The sequence below is a fragment of the Vitis vinifera genome, chromosome 6, assembly GCF_030704535.1.
Source record: "Vitis vinifera cultivar Pinot Noir 40024 chromosome 6, ASM3070453v1".
Taxonomy (NCBI): domain Eukaryota; kingdom Viridiplantae; phylum Streptophyta; class Magnoliopsida; order Vitales; family Vitaceae; genus Vitis; species Vitis vinifera.
In genome coordinates this window covers 274,901-286,957 of record NC_081810.1, presented here as the reverse complement: position 1 = coordinate 286,957, position 12,057 = coordinate 274,901, and the positions used below count along the sequence as shown (strand labels likewise).

The following is a 12,057-nucleotide window of genomic DNA, read 5'->3' as shown; positions in this document are numbered from 1 at the left end:
TAGGGTTACTTAGGTGTTTCACCAAAAGCTTTAATAACCAGGGAGTTGGATGGGGTGGAATTGCCTAGTCCGCATGGAAATTTATAGAGATTGTTTCTTCAAAGAGATGTTCTCTAAGTCACTAGGTATTAAGCCTTTAGCAGCCCTTTCCCACATGGGAGGGCTAAGGGCTCACTTTTTGGGGAGCTATCTTGGGGAAAATCACTTGTTGGATGGGTTAAATTCAAGGGTGATGGATCCATGAATCATTAGCTACCATGTAGAATTTGCTTGAAATTTATGGTCCCTGCTCTTCTCATTCTTTGAAGTATTCATGTGTGCTGCCTTCAAGGGACAACTGAAAAATATTCTCATCTAATTATTTCATGTGAAATGGGAGTGGAAGATTTGTAAGGAAATAGGGGCAGTCAATTGCAAAATGTATGACTATCATAAGGTGCAAAGCCCAAAATTGACAATTGCAATATGCCGACCACAATGTGGGAAATAAAAATGATCAAACTAGCAATATAACCATTAAATCCTATTTACAGTGTGGTACTGCTGGAATCTTAGGAGGAATGACACAGAAGAAGAGGGCATAGCCCAGGGCCAAATAACGAAAAAATAGTTTCCTTCAAAAACCTAGAGGATGTGCATCAAGCAATCCCCTCCCTTCATTGGGACATTACTTCATGAGTCTGCTTTTGTCCATAACCTGTTAAATCTATTTTCTCATCTGCGTGAAGAGCTCAGATGGGGGTTTCCCAGTTCCTCCTGTGCTACCAAATGAGGCGAAGCCACCACTTCCTTGTGGGTTGCTAAAAGCCCCAAATCCGCCACCTGTATGGGTTTCCAATAAGCATAAACAGAACACAGAGAAGATCTTCAACAAAAATTTAAGCCCCACCCCACCCTTCCTATAAAGAATAACAAGATGTAAGAATCTACCTGTGGCTCCAGCAAAACCCCCACTGGTTGGGGCAGCCCCAGAAAATCCACCACCTGCAGAAGCCAGACCAGCAAACCCACCACCAGTAGATGAAACACCAGCAAATCCACCTCCAGCAGCAGCATTTGAAAAACCACCAGCAGAGTGGCCTCCAGCAAACCCACCAGTGAAACTACTGGCAGAAGCAAAACCTGCACCTGGTAGACCAGCACCAAACTGTCTTGATTGCCCAAAAGCACCAAGAACTGATCCCAGTGCTTGCTGTCCAGCTCCAATCTGTGCAAGCTGGCCAAACCCACTTCTCGCAGGAGCTTGTGCAGTGATCCCAGCATTAATGCCTCCAGAGAATGCTCCCAAATTTGTTGACTGAGGTGGTTGAGAAGGCTGTGGCGACTGGAAGTTGAAGGATGCGGGGCGGAACAGCTCCCCACTAGGAACCGTCATTGTAAATGGAGTGCTTGCAGGATTTGTTCCTGCATTCACAAATTGACCACCAAATGGACCACCAAATGGAGTTGGTTTGGCAGCCATTGGATTAGGAGAGGATCCAAGCCCAAATGCCCCAAGGTTTCCCAAACTAAGTTCAGTTGCTTGACTTGTCTCGGGTGCTTCCTCCTCCATCTCATCCTCCTGGGTTACTGTAACATCCAGACTCTCATTCTTACTGCCAGCAGCACTTCCAGAAATCAAGGGGTGTGCTTGTAACGCACCATCAGCAGGCAACTGTTCTGGTTTGGCATTCATTGTTGTCACATTGGATGCATGACTTGCTAAACTGTTGAAACTGGGCAGATTTCCAGATGCCAATCCAGTGGAAGATTCAATTTTTGATGCAGATGGCACTGAAGGTTCAAGCTTCAAACTAAACTCTCTTGTGGGAGTCTTGGATTGCTGAGGTGGAACTTGTGAAGCAGAATTCACATCTGATTTTGAACTAAATTTCCCCAAAGGAGATTGAAGTGATGTTTGAAGAGAAGCTGAAGTTAAATTTAAGGAGGTGGATGGAGATGGAACCAGTGTTTCTTGGGCCTGAGAAGAGAAGGATCTCAAAGAAAGAAATGGAGACGAAGAAGCTGATGATGAAGATTGAGAAAACAAAGATTGATTGGCATCTTCAATGGATTTAGAATTGGCAAACAATTGGCTAGATGACACAGCAGCTGATGAGGTTGGTACAGTGGATGGCATGGGTAACGAAGATTGGGAAACTGCTGAGGACTCTATCACTGAAGATGATGATGGAACCAAAAATGGACTTGAGAGTGCAGGAGAAGGTGGCACTTCTTCACAAGACTGGCCTTTGCTTTTTGCAATATCCAACTGGAAAACTTTTCCAGGCAAGCTAGGTGCTGGCTGGACAGCAGATATGGGAGAGAATGGAGAGACTCCAGACTGAGAAAATGAGCTTCCAGGAGACACAGGTTTCTGTTTCACACTTCCAATAGTTGGCTTTGCAAGCACAGTTCCTTTACCATTTGAATTTGACATCTCATTTGGTTTCTTAGTTAATGGCAGCGTCCGTGCTGGTAAACTAGTGGAGATTATAGGTGTTTGAGGCAGGTGACTTTCAGACAGCAGAGTAGATTTTGTTTCATTGATTGAAACTGCATCAGACTTCTCAACAAAGGTCACCCCACTGCTTGATCTCTCATTAGTCAAATTGCAAGTTTCCATTGCATTACTTTGATCTACAACAGGTGATGACTGAGGTGCTGACAGCGATGAGAATGCTGAAAGGTTGTTTCCTGGTAATGCATGAGGTGTAGGAGATCTAGACCCAAAAGATTGTGATGGTCCTGAAGGGTCATTGGCCCATCTGAACAAAGACGTTGATGGGCTATAAGATGCCTGTTTTGCAGATATCTCATGAATTCCTGCAGAAAATATATAATGGAGTGATGATATTAGCAAATGTTTCTTAGTTAGCTTAGGGCATATCTTTTTTAATAGGCTAGTAATCTTATGGTAGATAAATGAACACAGATATTATTCATTTTGTTCCAAGTATGGTCGGTCACCTTTGTTTCTAGATGGATACAAGAAGGCTGAAGGAGTTGTATTATTGTTTGAGTAAGCAAAGGCTGATCCCTCCAGCTTATGAGGACTAAATTGTCGCTTATCCACAGAGAAGGATGGTTTGTTAACACCCACCTTCTGCTGTTCTTCCAAAACCATCCTTTTCACAATTGTTTTTGGAGGCTCAAAATTTGCCCAACTCTGCATTGAGGTTCACAGAAAAAATATAAGCAACAGTGACTATTTATAGAACACATATCACAACATTGAATAACAAGCAAAAGGTGCCCTAGAAATACTTCATTCAGATCATGTGTGCATATGTACATATAAAATGTGAAAGGAAATTTGCTGTTACATAAACTAGTCAAGAAGCATTAATTGATGACAAACACTACTCCAATTGGTAAGATGTGCACCTTGCATATAAAAGGTGGAATAGACATCTACGCACACTATGGCTGTGCATTTGTATAATCTGTTGCAAAGTAGATACAAATATATCGATCTTATAAATTTCAAAAATTAAAAATCACCATTAGTCATTTCCCCAGTCTGACCCAAAGAGTTTCCAATGGCAGTAAGAAACTTTCAACCTGACCTATAATATCATATACCATCACACTACATGGTATTATAGAATTTCATGTAAAACAAAAACATTAGTTGCATGAGGAAGATGATTCACTGGAATGTTGGAGAAGTAGTTTTCATAAGTTCCACTGGCTATATGTAACAAATAAACTTATTGGAGGCTACCATTCATAGAGACAGGAAAAAGGATATTGTTAAAATAAAAGCTAAAATCAGGTTGTGCTTATATGATAGTGTTGACCTAGGCATCTCAATTGTAAAGGAACAAGCTTGACCCATCCATAGGAAATTTCTGCAGACCTTAAATGATAAAATAAAAAACATCCATGTGGTTCCATATGCCAATTGAAATTTTATTCTCTTTTCCCGCACGCTATAGAATCCAGCCTCATTATTTTGGTTAGTTAGTCCCTTGTGACGAAATCATATTTAAAGCTAACGGTTTCTGGTGAATTGGCATAATGCCCCATTTCAGGCATTTCCCCAGCAAACTTTCCTAGTTAGAGGAAGAGCTCATCATAACTTTATGATGGGTGCCCTCATTATAATCTCTTGTTTATTAATCTCTTCTGTGTACTGTTCTAGCCAGTTTTGCACTATAGAATTTACACAATAAAAAGAATGGAATGCAGGAAGGGGCTCTGTAGATAACAAGGAATAAAAGAAAAACCAAATTGATGAATTGCTTTGCTAGATTCATAGGGGTTTTCTGAGCATATATTAGGAAAATGTTTGGCCCATATGACAGATATATTGGTCATTGACAACTGAATTGCACTATAAAACAGAGCAACAATCTGAGAGAATATAAAATAACATGCAGAAAGTGGCCTCCATATTGAATAGGAAAACAAAAGAACAGGAGTAATACAAGGAAATATTACCTGGCCCAGTGAGTCTCTCCGCCTCCTAACCGTTTCTGGTTCATAACTCTTTAAAGCACTTAATTGGTTTCTCCTAGACTGATCTTTATTTGCAGAACTTGAAGAAACTAGGAAATTCTTCATTGATGGGGTATCACTAGTGTTTGATATAGTCGGAGAGCTGACAGAGGCACTATCATATGGAATCCCAATTGCTTCAAACAACTCTTTTTTTACATTCTGCTTTTTCACAGTAGAATCAATGCTCAGCATAGTCATCTGTTTTGAGAGACATTCAGAAAGTTGCTCTGCAGCTGCTAATTGTGAATTCATTGTGTTATGTAAACTATGCAGGGACTGCATGTGTCTGCAAAATAATATCTTCACTTTAAGTAGATTAAAAAGAAAATCTGACTACCTGTTTTCATAAATTAAAAATGAGTGCATCTAGTCCAACACTATTATTTTCCTTCTGATAAGATCTCAAGACCATATTAGTTTCTACAAAACAAACTAACTCAGCTAACAGATTCTAAGGAACACCTAACCCCCTTCACAGTAGGAGTGCATAAATGTATTAATGATGTTCATGTTAAGACTCAGGAGGAGAAGAGGATGGATTAGCATATATTGCTAGATATAATAGTCAACTATTTCAATTTCTCATACCTTGAAGGACCAGATCTACTTTGAAGAGCTCTCCGACCCACATGATTGCCACCATTTTCACCAAATTTATTAAGCTCAATGGCATTGAAATGCCTCTCTAATTCAATCAGCTGATTTGTCAGATCCTGGAAGAAGAGAGGGATAAAAAGGTTTTGCTGAATCTCAATTTTTTGAATCTTGGTTAGAAGAAATTCATGATTAATTACAAGAACAGCCGATCAAACCTGGTTTATTTTTAATATATTTCGTCGCTTCAGTTCTAGCTCAGAAGCCAACTTCTGCCGACTCCAGAGGTCCCAATATCTGCTATCAGTGGCTTGCTTAACAATGCCTTGCATGTATACTTTCCTTGCCAAAACTGAAAACCAGTTGCATCATATTATCTGGTGAATTGAAACAAAATAACAAGCATTTTTCTTGTAAGAATTCTCTTGTAGACATGGTCATCAAGTTTCACGTCAATTTTCAGTGGCTTACAGATGTCCCACCCACTGTATTCACAACAGAAACTGTATACAAGCATGTAATATTAAGTACCTTTCTTTTGCCTATTGAGTCTTGATAAAACATCTCAATGAGGTTCAAATCAACATAATCTGATCTCAGAGGAATTAATATGAGACAGAAGCCTTAAGCTCAACTCTGATGGGTACTTAATGAGAAATCTAGGCCAGTTGACAATTAGCGGCCTCTTTCAAGATCATACAAGCAGGATAAATTAAGGTTTTGAGTTGGTCATTAAAACAGAAAATTCTTGTGCTTCTGGAGGGTTTGAAAGACTTATAATTACGAATGCCTTTACCATCCTGGAGGAGGGGGACTCAAATAAATTTCTTTCTTGGGTTTCTCTGGGAGAAGACTCTTATGAAGATACGATCCTTGTGTGCAGAAGATAGTGGAGCTGTCTAGAATTGTGGATAGCCATTCACCTTGGACTCCTAGATCAGCTAAAAAGGGAATCCAATAGACTGCCCACCTTGAGTCCAAAGGCATCTGAAGCATTCAACTTTCTAGGGGGGCATATTTTCATCTTCCTCTTTTATATTCTTCTCTTCTTTATATTCTGCCTCATGTTTTCTTCTATGCTTAAGGATATCTCATCATTCCTTGTAAATTTTCCTCCTGTATATATGATAGTATTCCTCTTCCTCATTAAAAAAAAAGTATCTCACAGGGTCCAACAGCAAGTCCTAATTTTTATTCGCTTGGTTTCCTTGTATGTGGGTATCACAGCAAGCAAATTAAAGAAATAAAATGAGATTCCTCAAGAGATGAAATTCAATGGAAAATTGGTATGAGTGAAGTTTGAGAGGGAGCAGGTTTTCAAAAGCATTGAGGACTATCTTGGTTTCATAGCTGCTAAGAGTCTAGACTAGCATTATTTAGGCCCAATGTCCCAGATATGAACATTAGCCAAATTTATGGCTGAAATCTTTGAGTCCAAAATTAATTTTAGGCAACATATGGAGTTGCAGCTTGATAAACCCATCCAGTGAATATCCAAGCAAAAAATTCTCCAATCAATTAAGTGTATGACTTGATCAATCAGGGAGAAAAATCTCCTCTGCTCAATTGGAGGCCACCTTGTTGATCTTTAGACCCAACAACTGAACAGAAACTAAGAAAATGAGCTACATTTCATAGATCCCTTCAAATGAGAAGTACATTATATAAACACTGCCTAGCAAATGGTGGTGCAACCCTAAAATAGGAAGTATACAAGGAACCACTAAGCAAAAGGGAAAAAAACAAAAATCCTGTATACTCTGAGGGCACTGTTTTTGGTGTCCCCTCTTTTCTTTATATACAACTTTTCTTTACTTATCCAAAAAAAAAAAAAAAAAAATTCACATTCTCCATCAAATCCATCCACCATAAAAACATAGATTTGAGGAGAGCTTTTCAACACCAACTCTGAATGTCCCAACCCACCAAAAAATTTTCAACTTCCATCCTTCCAAAGGCAGCAAAATGAGCATAAAAAACCACTCTCCGCACTTTGTACTCAGCCAAAAGGACAACCATCGCAATTAGATAAAGTTTCCTTAATTGTGCAGGAAGAGCAGGAAGGACCTAGTAACAAGCAACAAAGACTGTATGCTAGCCCTGAAGATGGTGAATCATAGGACTTCACTGAAGAGCAACATTCTTAGAAATATTCCCTAGAATTCCTTCTTCCATCAAGTATCACAAATTAGATCAGTTACAAGAACAGTTTCACCAATTCCAACTCTCATTCATGAAGACTCTCAAGAGTCTTATTAAAACCTTACATTCGGATTGTAGAGAGCATTAAGTACTTATGACATCTGAATATGGTCAAACTTTAGATAAACTTGACTAGATTAGGCTTACTTGACTAGATTAGGCTTCCTTTGTTTTCCATATTTAAATCATTGCAATCTCTATATAAATGAATCCACCCGTTCTCAAAGCAAAGGAAAGTAATCAAGATTCTGTTCATGTAAATGAACCATTTACAAATTGCATAATACCTTGCACTGTCTTGTCAAGCAGATGATGAATCTCCCCGTGCTGTTGATCAATTATGCTCTACAAATCAAGAAATAATAAAAGATTCAAATTTCGGTAAAAATAACAGGACATGAGAAAATGAAGAGCATTTGCCCCTACAACCAAAATCACCAAATAAAAATAATCAAGCTACAAAAACACCATTAAGAAAAATATGAACAGCATGTCATATATAATATCTCAAACACAAGGAGTACAAGAACACATTGGAGTTTTTATTTTATTTTATTTTATTTTTGGAGGCAACATTTAAATATAAGTATGACAACCTGTAGTCAGAACTGGATGTAACAAGTCTAATTATTGTTCTTAGGCTTTGATCACCCAGAAGTTTAGAGGCATTGTACAGTTAATTATTATTATTTAAGAACTAAAGTTCTTCTACCAGGATAACCAGTATAGTCATCTATCCTACCAGAACCTCCCTCAAATTAGAAAAGTTAAGGTACATGTGTTGAGTATTTATTTGTTTTTGATAATGTTTTCAATACTAGACCAGCCATGAAACCAGATAAGCTACCAGATCATAGTTCAATGGTTATTTCTAGTGGTTGAACTGCAGTCAACTCATGATGTTAGCATGACATCATAAATATAAAATTTATATGTTATTAAAATTAAAAATAGTTATAAGAAGTTAAAATTATATATAAATAGTTTAAAAACTTAAAAATATGTCATTCTTTTATCTTTAACATACCATATTAAATCATGATAAGGATAAAATGTAAAATTTTATTAAATAACAAAATTATAATATTTAATTATTAAAAAGATATATCATATATCAAAGGATGAAATACAATTTTATTTGTTATTTTAATTTCATTAACTTCATATTATATCATTTTCTTATTCACATTTCATTAGCTTTACAACTTTATCATTTTGTTATTTGGTTTTGGGCCTTTGGCACAAATGCATGTCTAAATAGTCAAATATATTTATTGTAAGCAATTAATATATATATATATATATATATATATATATAAAGAGTTTGGCTTAGTGCTAACCTAACCTCACTTCTTTTGGGGAGGGCCCAGGTTTGAGCCCTCCTTTCACCCTTTCATGGATTTCTTGGGGAAACAGAAACAGGGACAAAAAGGTCATACCATCAGTCTGGTCATCTGGTTCTCCAGTTGAACAAAAAAAACAGGGAGAAAAAGGTCAAACCACCAGTCCAGTCAACCAGTTCTCCGGTCTGATCAACTGGGCAACTGCTTCAGTACTAATCCAAAGCTAAAAATAACTTAATAAGTGAACCAAAATGGAGCTGTGACCAGAAGGCAGTTCAACTGGTCCGGTTGGCCAATTTGGTCCAGTTTAAAAAACATTGGTTTCTGGATAACTTGGGCACTTCAGCAGCAATAACGAGTATATCATTTTATCTATTGGCCTAATTAAAAAAAAATGAATCTACCATGTTTTTCCTTACAAGAGCAACATATTGAGGAGATTCAAATGATGGAAGCGACAATATAACAAGATGTGACTTGGCATCAGTTACTTTGGTCCTAAAGATGAGAACCATTATCCAATTACCATGGGATAAGAGAGATTTGACTAAACCTTATTCCTTAATGTTCATTCTCATAGATTTCTAAGTGGGCAACCCAGACATAAGGGAGCTTCTTTTCAACATTCTTCCTTAGGACTTCATCCTAGCTTCGAAATTGGGTTGTAGAGTGATGTTTTAAGGCCATTGTCTTCTCACTATTATCATTTTGGGCAAATCGCCTTTATCCTTTTTTGATAAGTAAGAAAATGTATTAAAAAAAGTGCAAGAGTATACAAGTCATATACAAGTAAAACAAGCAAAAAGTAGAAAGGAGGGTGCAAAAAAATACTTTCTCCCTCACCCCATGCCTAACCACTCTATGAAATCAATCAAATTCGTATATCCCCCACCTATATACACCCTAACCTACATAGAGAAATTGTTTAGGAATAAACTTTTGAGCCTTTGATTCGATAATTCCTCACTATTAAAAATCTCCTACTTCTTTCCTTCCAAAGTGTCCAGAAATTGCAAGTAAGGGCTACTCTCCAAGCCTTAATGCGCCTTTTCTCAATAAAAGTCACATTCCGCCCTAGGAGGGTTTTTCCCTAACTGTTTCAGAAATAACCCACTGAACACCAAAAATGAAGAACACCAGCTGCCATAATAATCTCGTCTTGACATAATGAAGAAGGATATGATCTATGGTCTCTAACTCCACTTTGCATAAAGCACATCTATTGACCAAGATCCACCCCTTTCTTTGAAGCTGATCCAAAGTCAAAACCTTTTCCCAACAAGCCTCCCAAGTGAAAAAACTCACCTTTGAAGGAATCCAAGGGTTCCACACTATTTTTAAAGGGAAAGGGGTTGTAACACCAGCCTCTAACACAAAATAAAGCCCCTTAACAGAGAAGACCCCTTTGTTCCCACCCTTCCAAACCACTCTATCCTCTTGTACCCTTTTCATTGAATGTCCTTGAGGTAAAGAAAGAAAGCACTCCATGGCATCCAACTCCCAATCATTTAGGTTCCTAACAAAACGGAAATTCCAATTGTCACCTTCTCCTCTATGCTCCCATAAATCAGCTACCCAAGCTTCTTTGGAATCAGATAAGGCAAACAAGGATGGAAAAATCTCACATAAAGGCTTCTCACTACACCACCAATCTTTCCAAAACTTTACCCTCCTCCTATTAACCACCGCAAAGGAAATCATAGACTTAAAAAGCTCCCAATTCTTCTCAATCCCTTTCCATACCCCAACACCAAAGGAATCTCTCACCACTCCTGACCTCCACACCCCTTCCTCCTCCCAAAACTTTTCCTTTATGATTTTCTACCATAAAGAATCCCCTTCACTTGCAAAACGCCAACACACTTACAAAGGAGAGCCTTGTTGAACAACGAAAGTGACCGAACCTCAAGTTCTCCTTTTGGCTTTACCTTACAAACAATTGGCCACTTGACTAGATGTACTTTCTTCTCTAAAGCCCCTCATTCCCATAAAAAAATCCCTCTGAATCTTCTCCAATCTCAATTTTAACAATCTAGGGATAGTGAACAAGGACATAAAATAGATTGGCAAGCTGACTAGAGTGCTCCGAAGTAGAGTGAGTCTTCCCCTTTTTGAAAGATAGTGTCTCTTCCATAATGAAAGCCTCCTTTGAAAACGTTCTTCCACACTATCCCACACAACCACAGACTTATGAGAGGCCCCCAAGGAGAGCCCTAGGTAATAAGAGGGTAGCTTTCCCACCTTACATCCAATTTCACAGGCCAACTCTTCCAACAGGTCCACCTCCCCTACTGGGATCACCTCACTCTTCTCCAAACTGATTTTCATCTCCGACATGGCTTTGAACCACATAAGCAACCAACACAAGTGGGTAACTTGCTCTTGAGAGGCCTTACACAAGTGGGCTAATCACCTTTATCTTTTGTTCTTTATAGGTTCAAGAGAGTAGAACTCTTCCTCTATTTATTTTCTATTTCTTGCCTTCACCAGATTCCATTTATAATACAAAAAAAAAGAAAAGAATAGGAACCTGGAGTTTGTTATACGCAGCATTATGTGGAGAATTGATCAACCAGCAAACAACAGAACAGCATGTCAAAAAACGCAAAGCAACAAGATGCTAGTCTGAAAATTAATATAAAATGCTAAAAGAGAAGATCCAGAAAGGAGAAAGATAAGAAACATCACCCGCCACATTCGGCAGTTTTCAGAAAGGGTGCCTATGCCTTGCTCTAATTCCATAACTGAACTCTTCTGGAATATGGTGCAAGCATCCCTGAAACCACCTGGCCCTTCTATACATTGCAAAAGTGTATCCAGTTCTTTAGCCATCTCTTTAACCTGAAAGAGCGTGAATATTAAGAGAGAGAAAACTACAATATCCCTTCTCAGGAAATACAACCACACTCAAAGTAGTATCTATATGATGAGCAAAGAAAGTACCTGGACTGTGCACAAAAGCAGTATCTCAAACAGAAAACAATATTGCCAAATTTGATCGGCTAACATAATATTTACAAAAATAAAATCACAATTGCAAATTTTTTAACTCACACTGCTGGTACAGCCACAGTTGTCAAAGCTTCCATATTATCAAGTTCTAATTTCTAAATTTTTGTATCAGTTATAAGTCATATTGTATCATAAGATAAACCTGAAATCTTAAAATACTTGAGAAATTAATACTTAATAAATAATGTTCATTTTTTACATTATTTAAGAAAAAAAATACTCATTCCTTTACATTTACCCATGAAAATTATGATTTAGATAACATGTAGTTTCTGAAAATACTCGTCAGTGCGTTGGATTGACTGGTAAGATTCAGAGATCTCTATGATACCATAAAAGTTGATGAACTTTCCAATCTCTCACTTTAGTCAATGCATTTAATGATATCAAACAATGCAAGAAAGGCTTTTAATCGCATCTT

At 37.8% G+C, this 12,057-nt stretch overlaps 1 protein-coding gene across 1 annotated transcript in view; it reads right to left on the bottom strand.

Moving 5' to 3' along the window:
- Positions 1 to 411: 411 nt before the first annotated feature.
- Positions 412 to 12,057, bottom strand: part of LOC100245011 (nuclear pore complex protein NUP214) — a 43,888-nt gene continuing 32,242 nt past the window's right edge. The window contains exons 10-17 of the mRNA XM_010653108.3: positions 11,313 to 11,465; positions 7,569 to 7,626; positions 5,298 to 5,431; positions 5,074 to 5,198; positions 4,426 to 4,771; positions 2,950 to 3,148; positions 931 to 2,805; positions 412 to 822 (exon numbers count right to left, since the gene is read on the bottom strand). Coding sequence (XP_010651410.1) covers positions 707 to 822; positions 931 to 2,805; positions 2,950 to 3,148; positions 4,426 to 4,771; positions 5,074 to 5,198; positions 5,298 to 5,431; positions 7,569 to 7,626; positions 11,313 to 11,465 — 3,006 coding nt within the window. The 3' untranslated portion in view covers positions 412 to 706. The remainder of the gene's footprint in view (positions 823 to 930; positions 2,806 to 2,949; positions 3,149 to 4,425; positions 4,772 to 5,073; positions 5,199 to 5,297; positions 5,432 to 7,568; positions 7,627 to 11,312; positions 11,466 to 12,057) is intronic.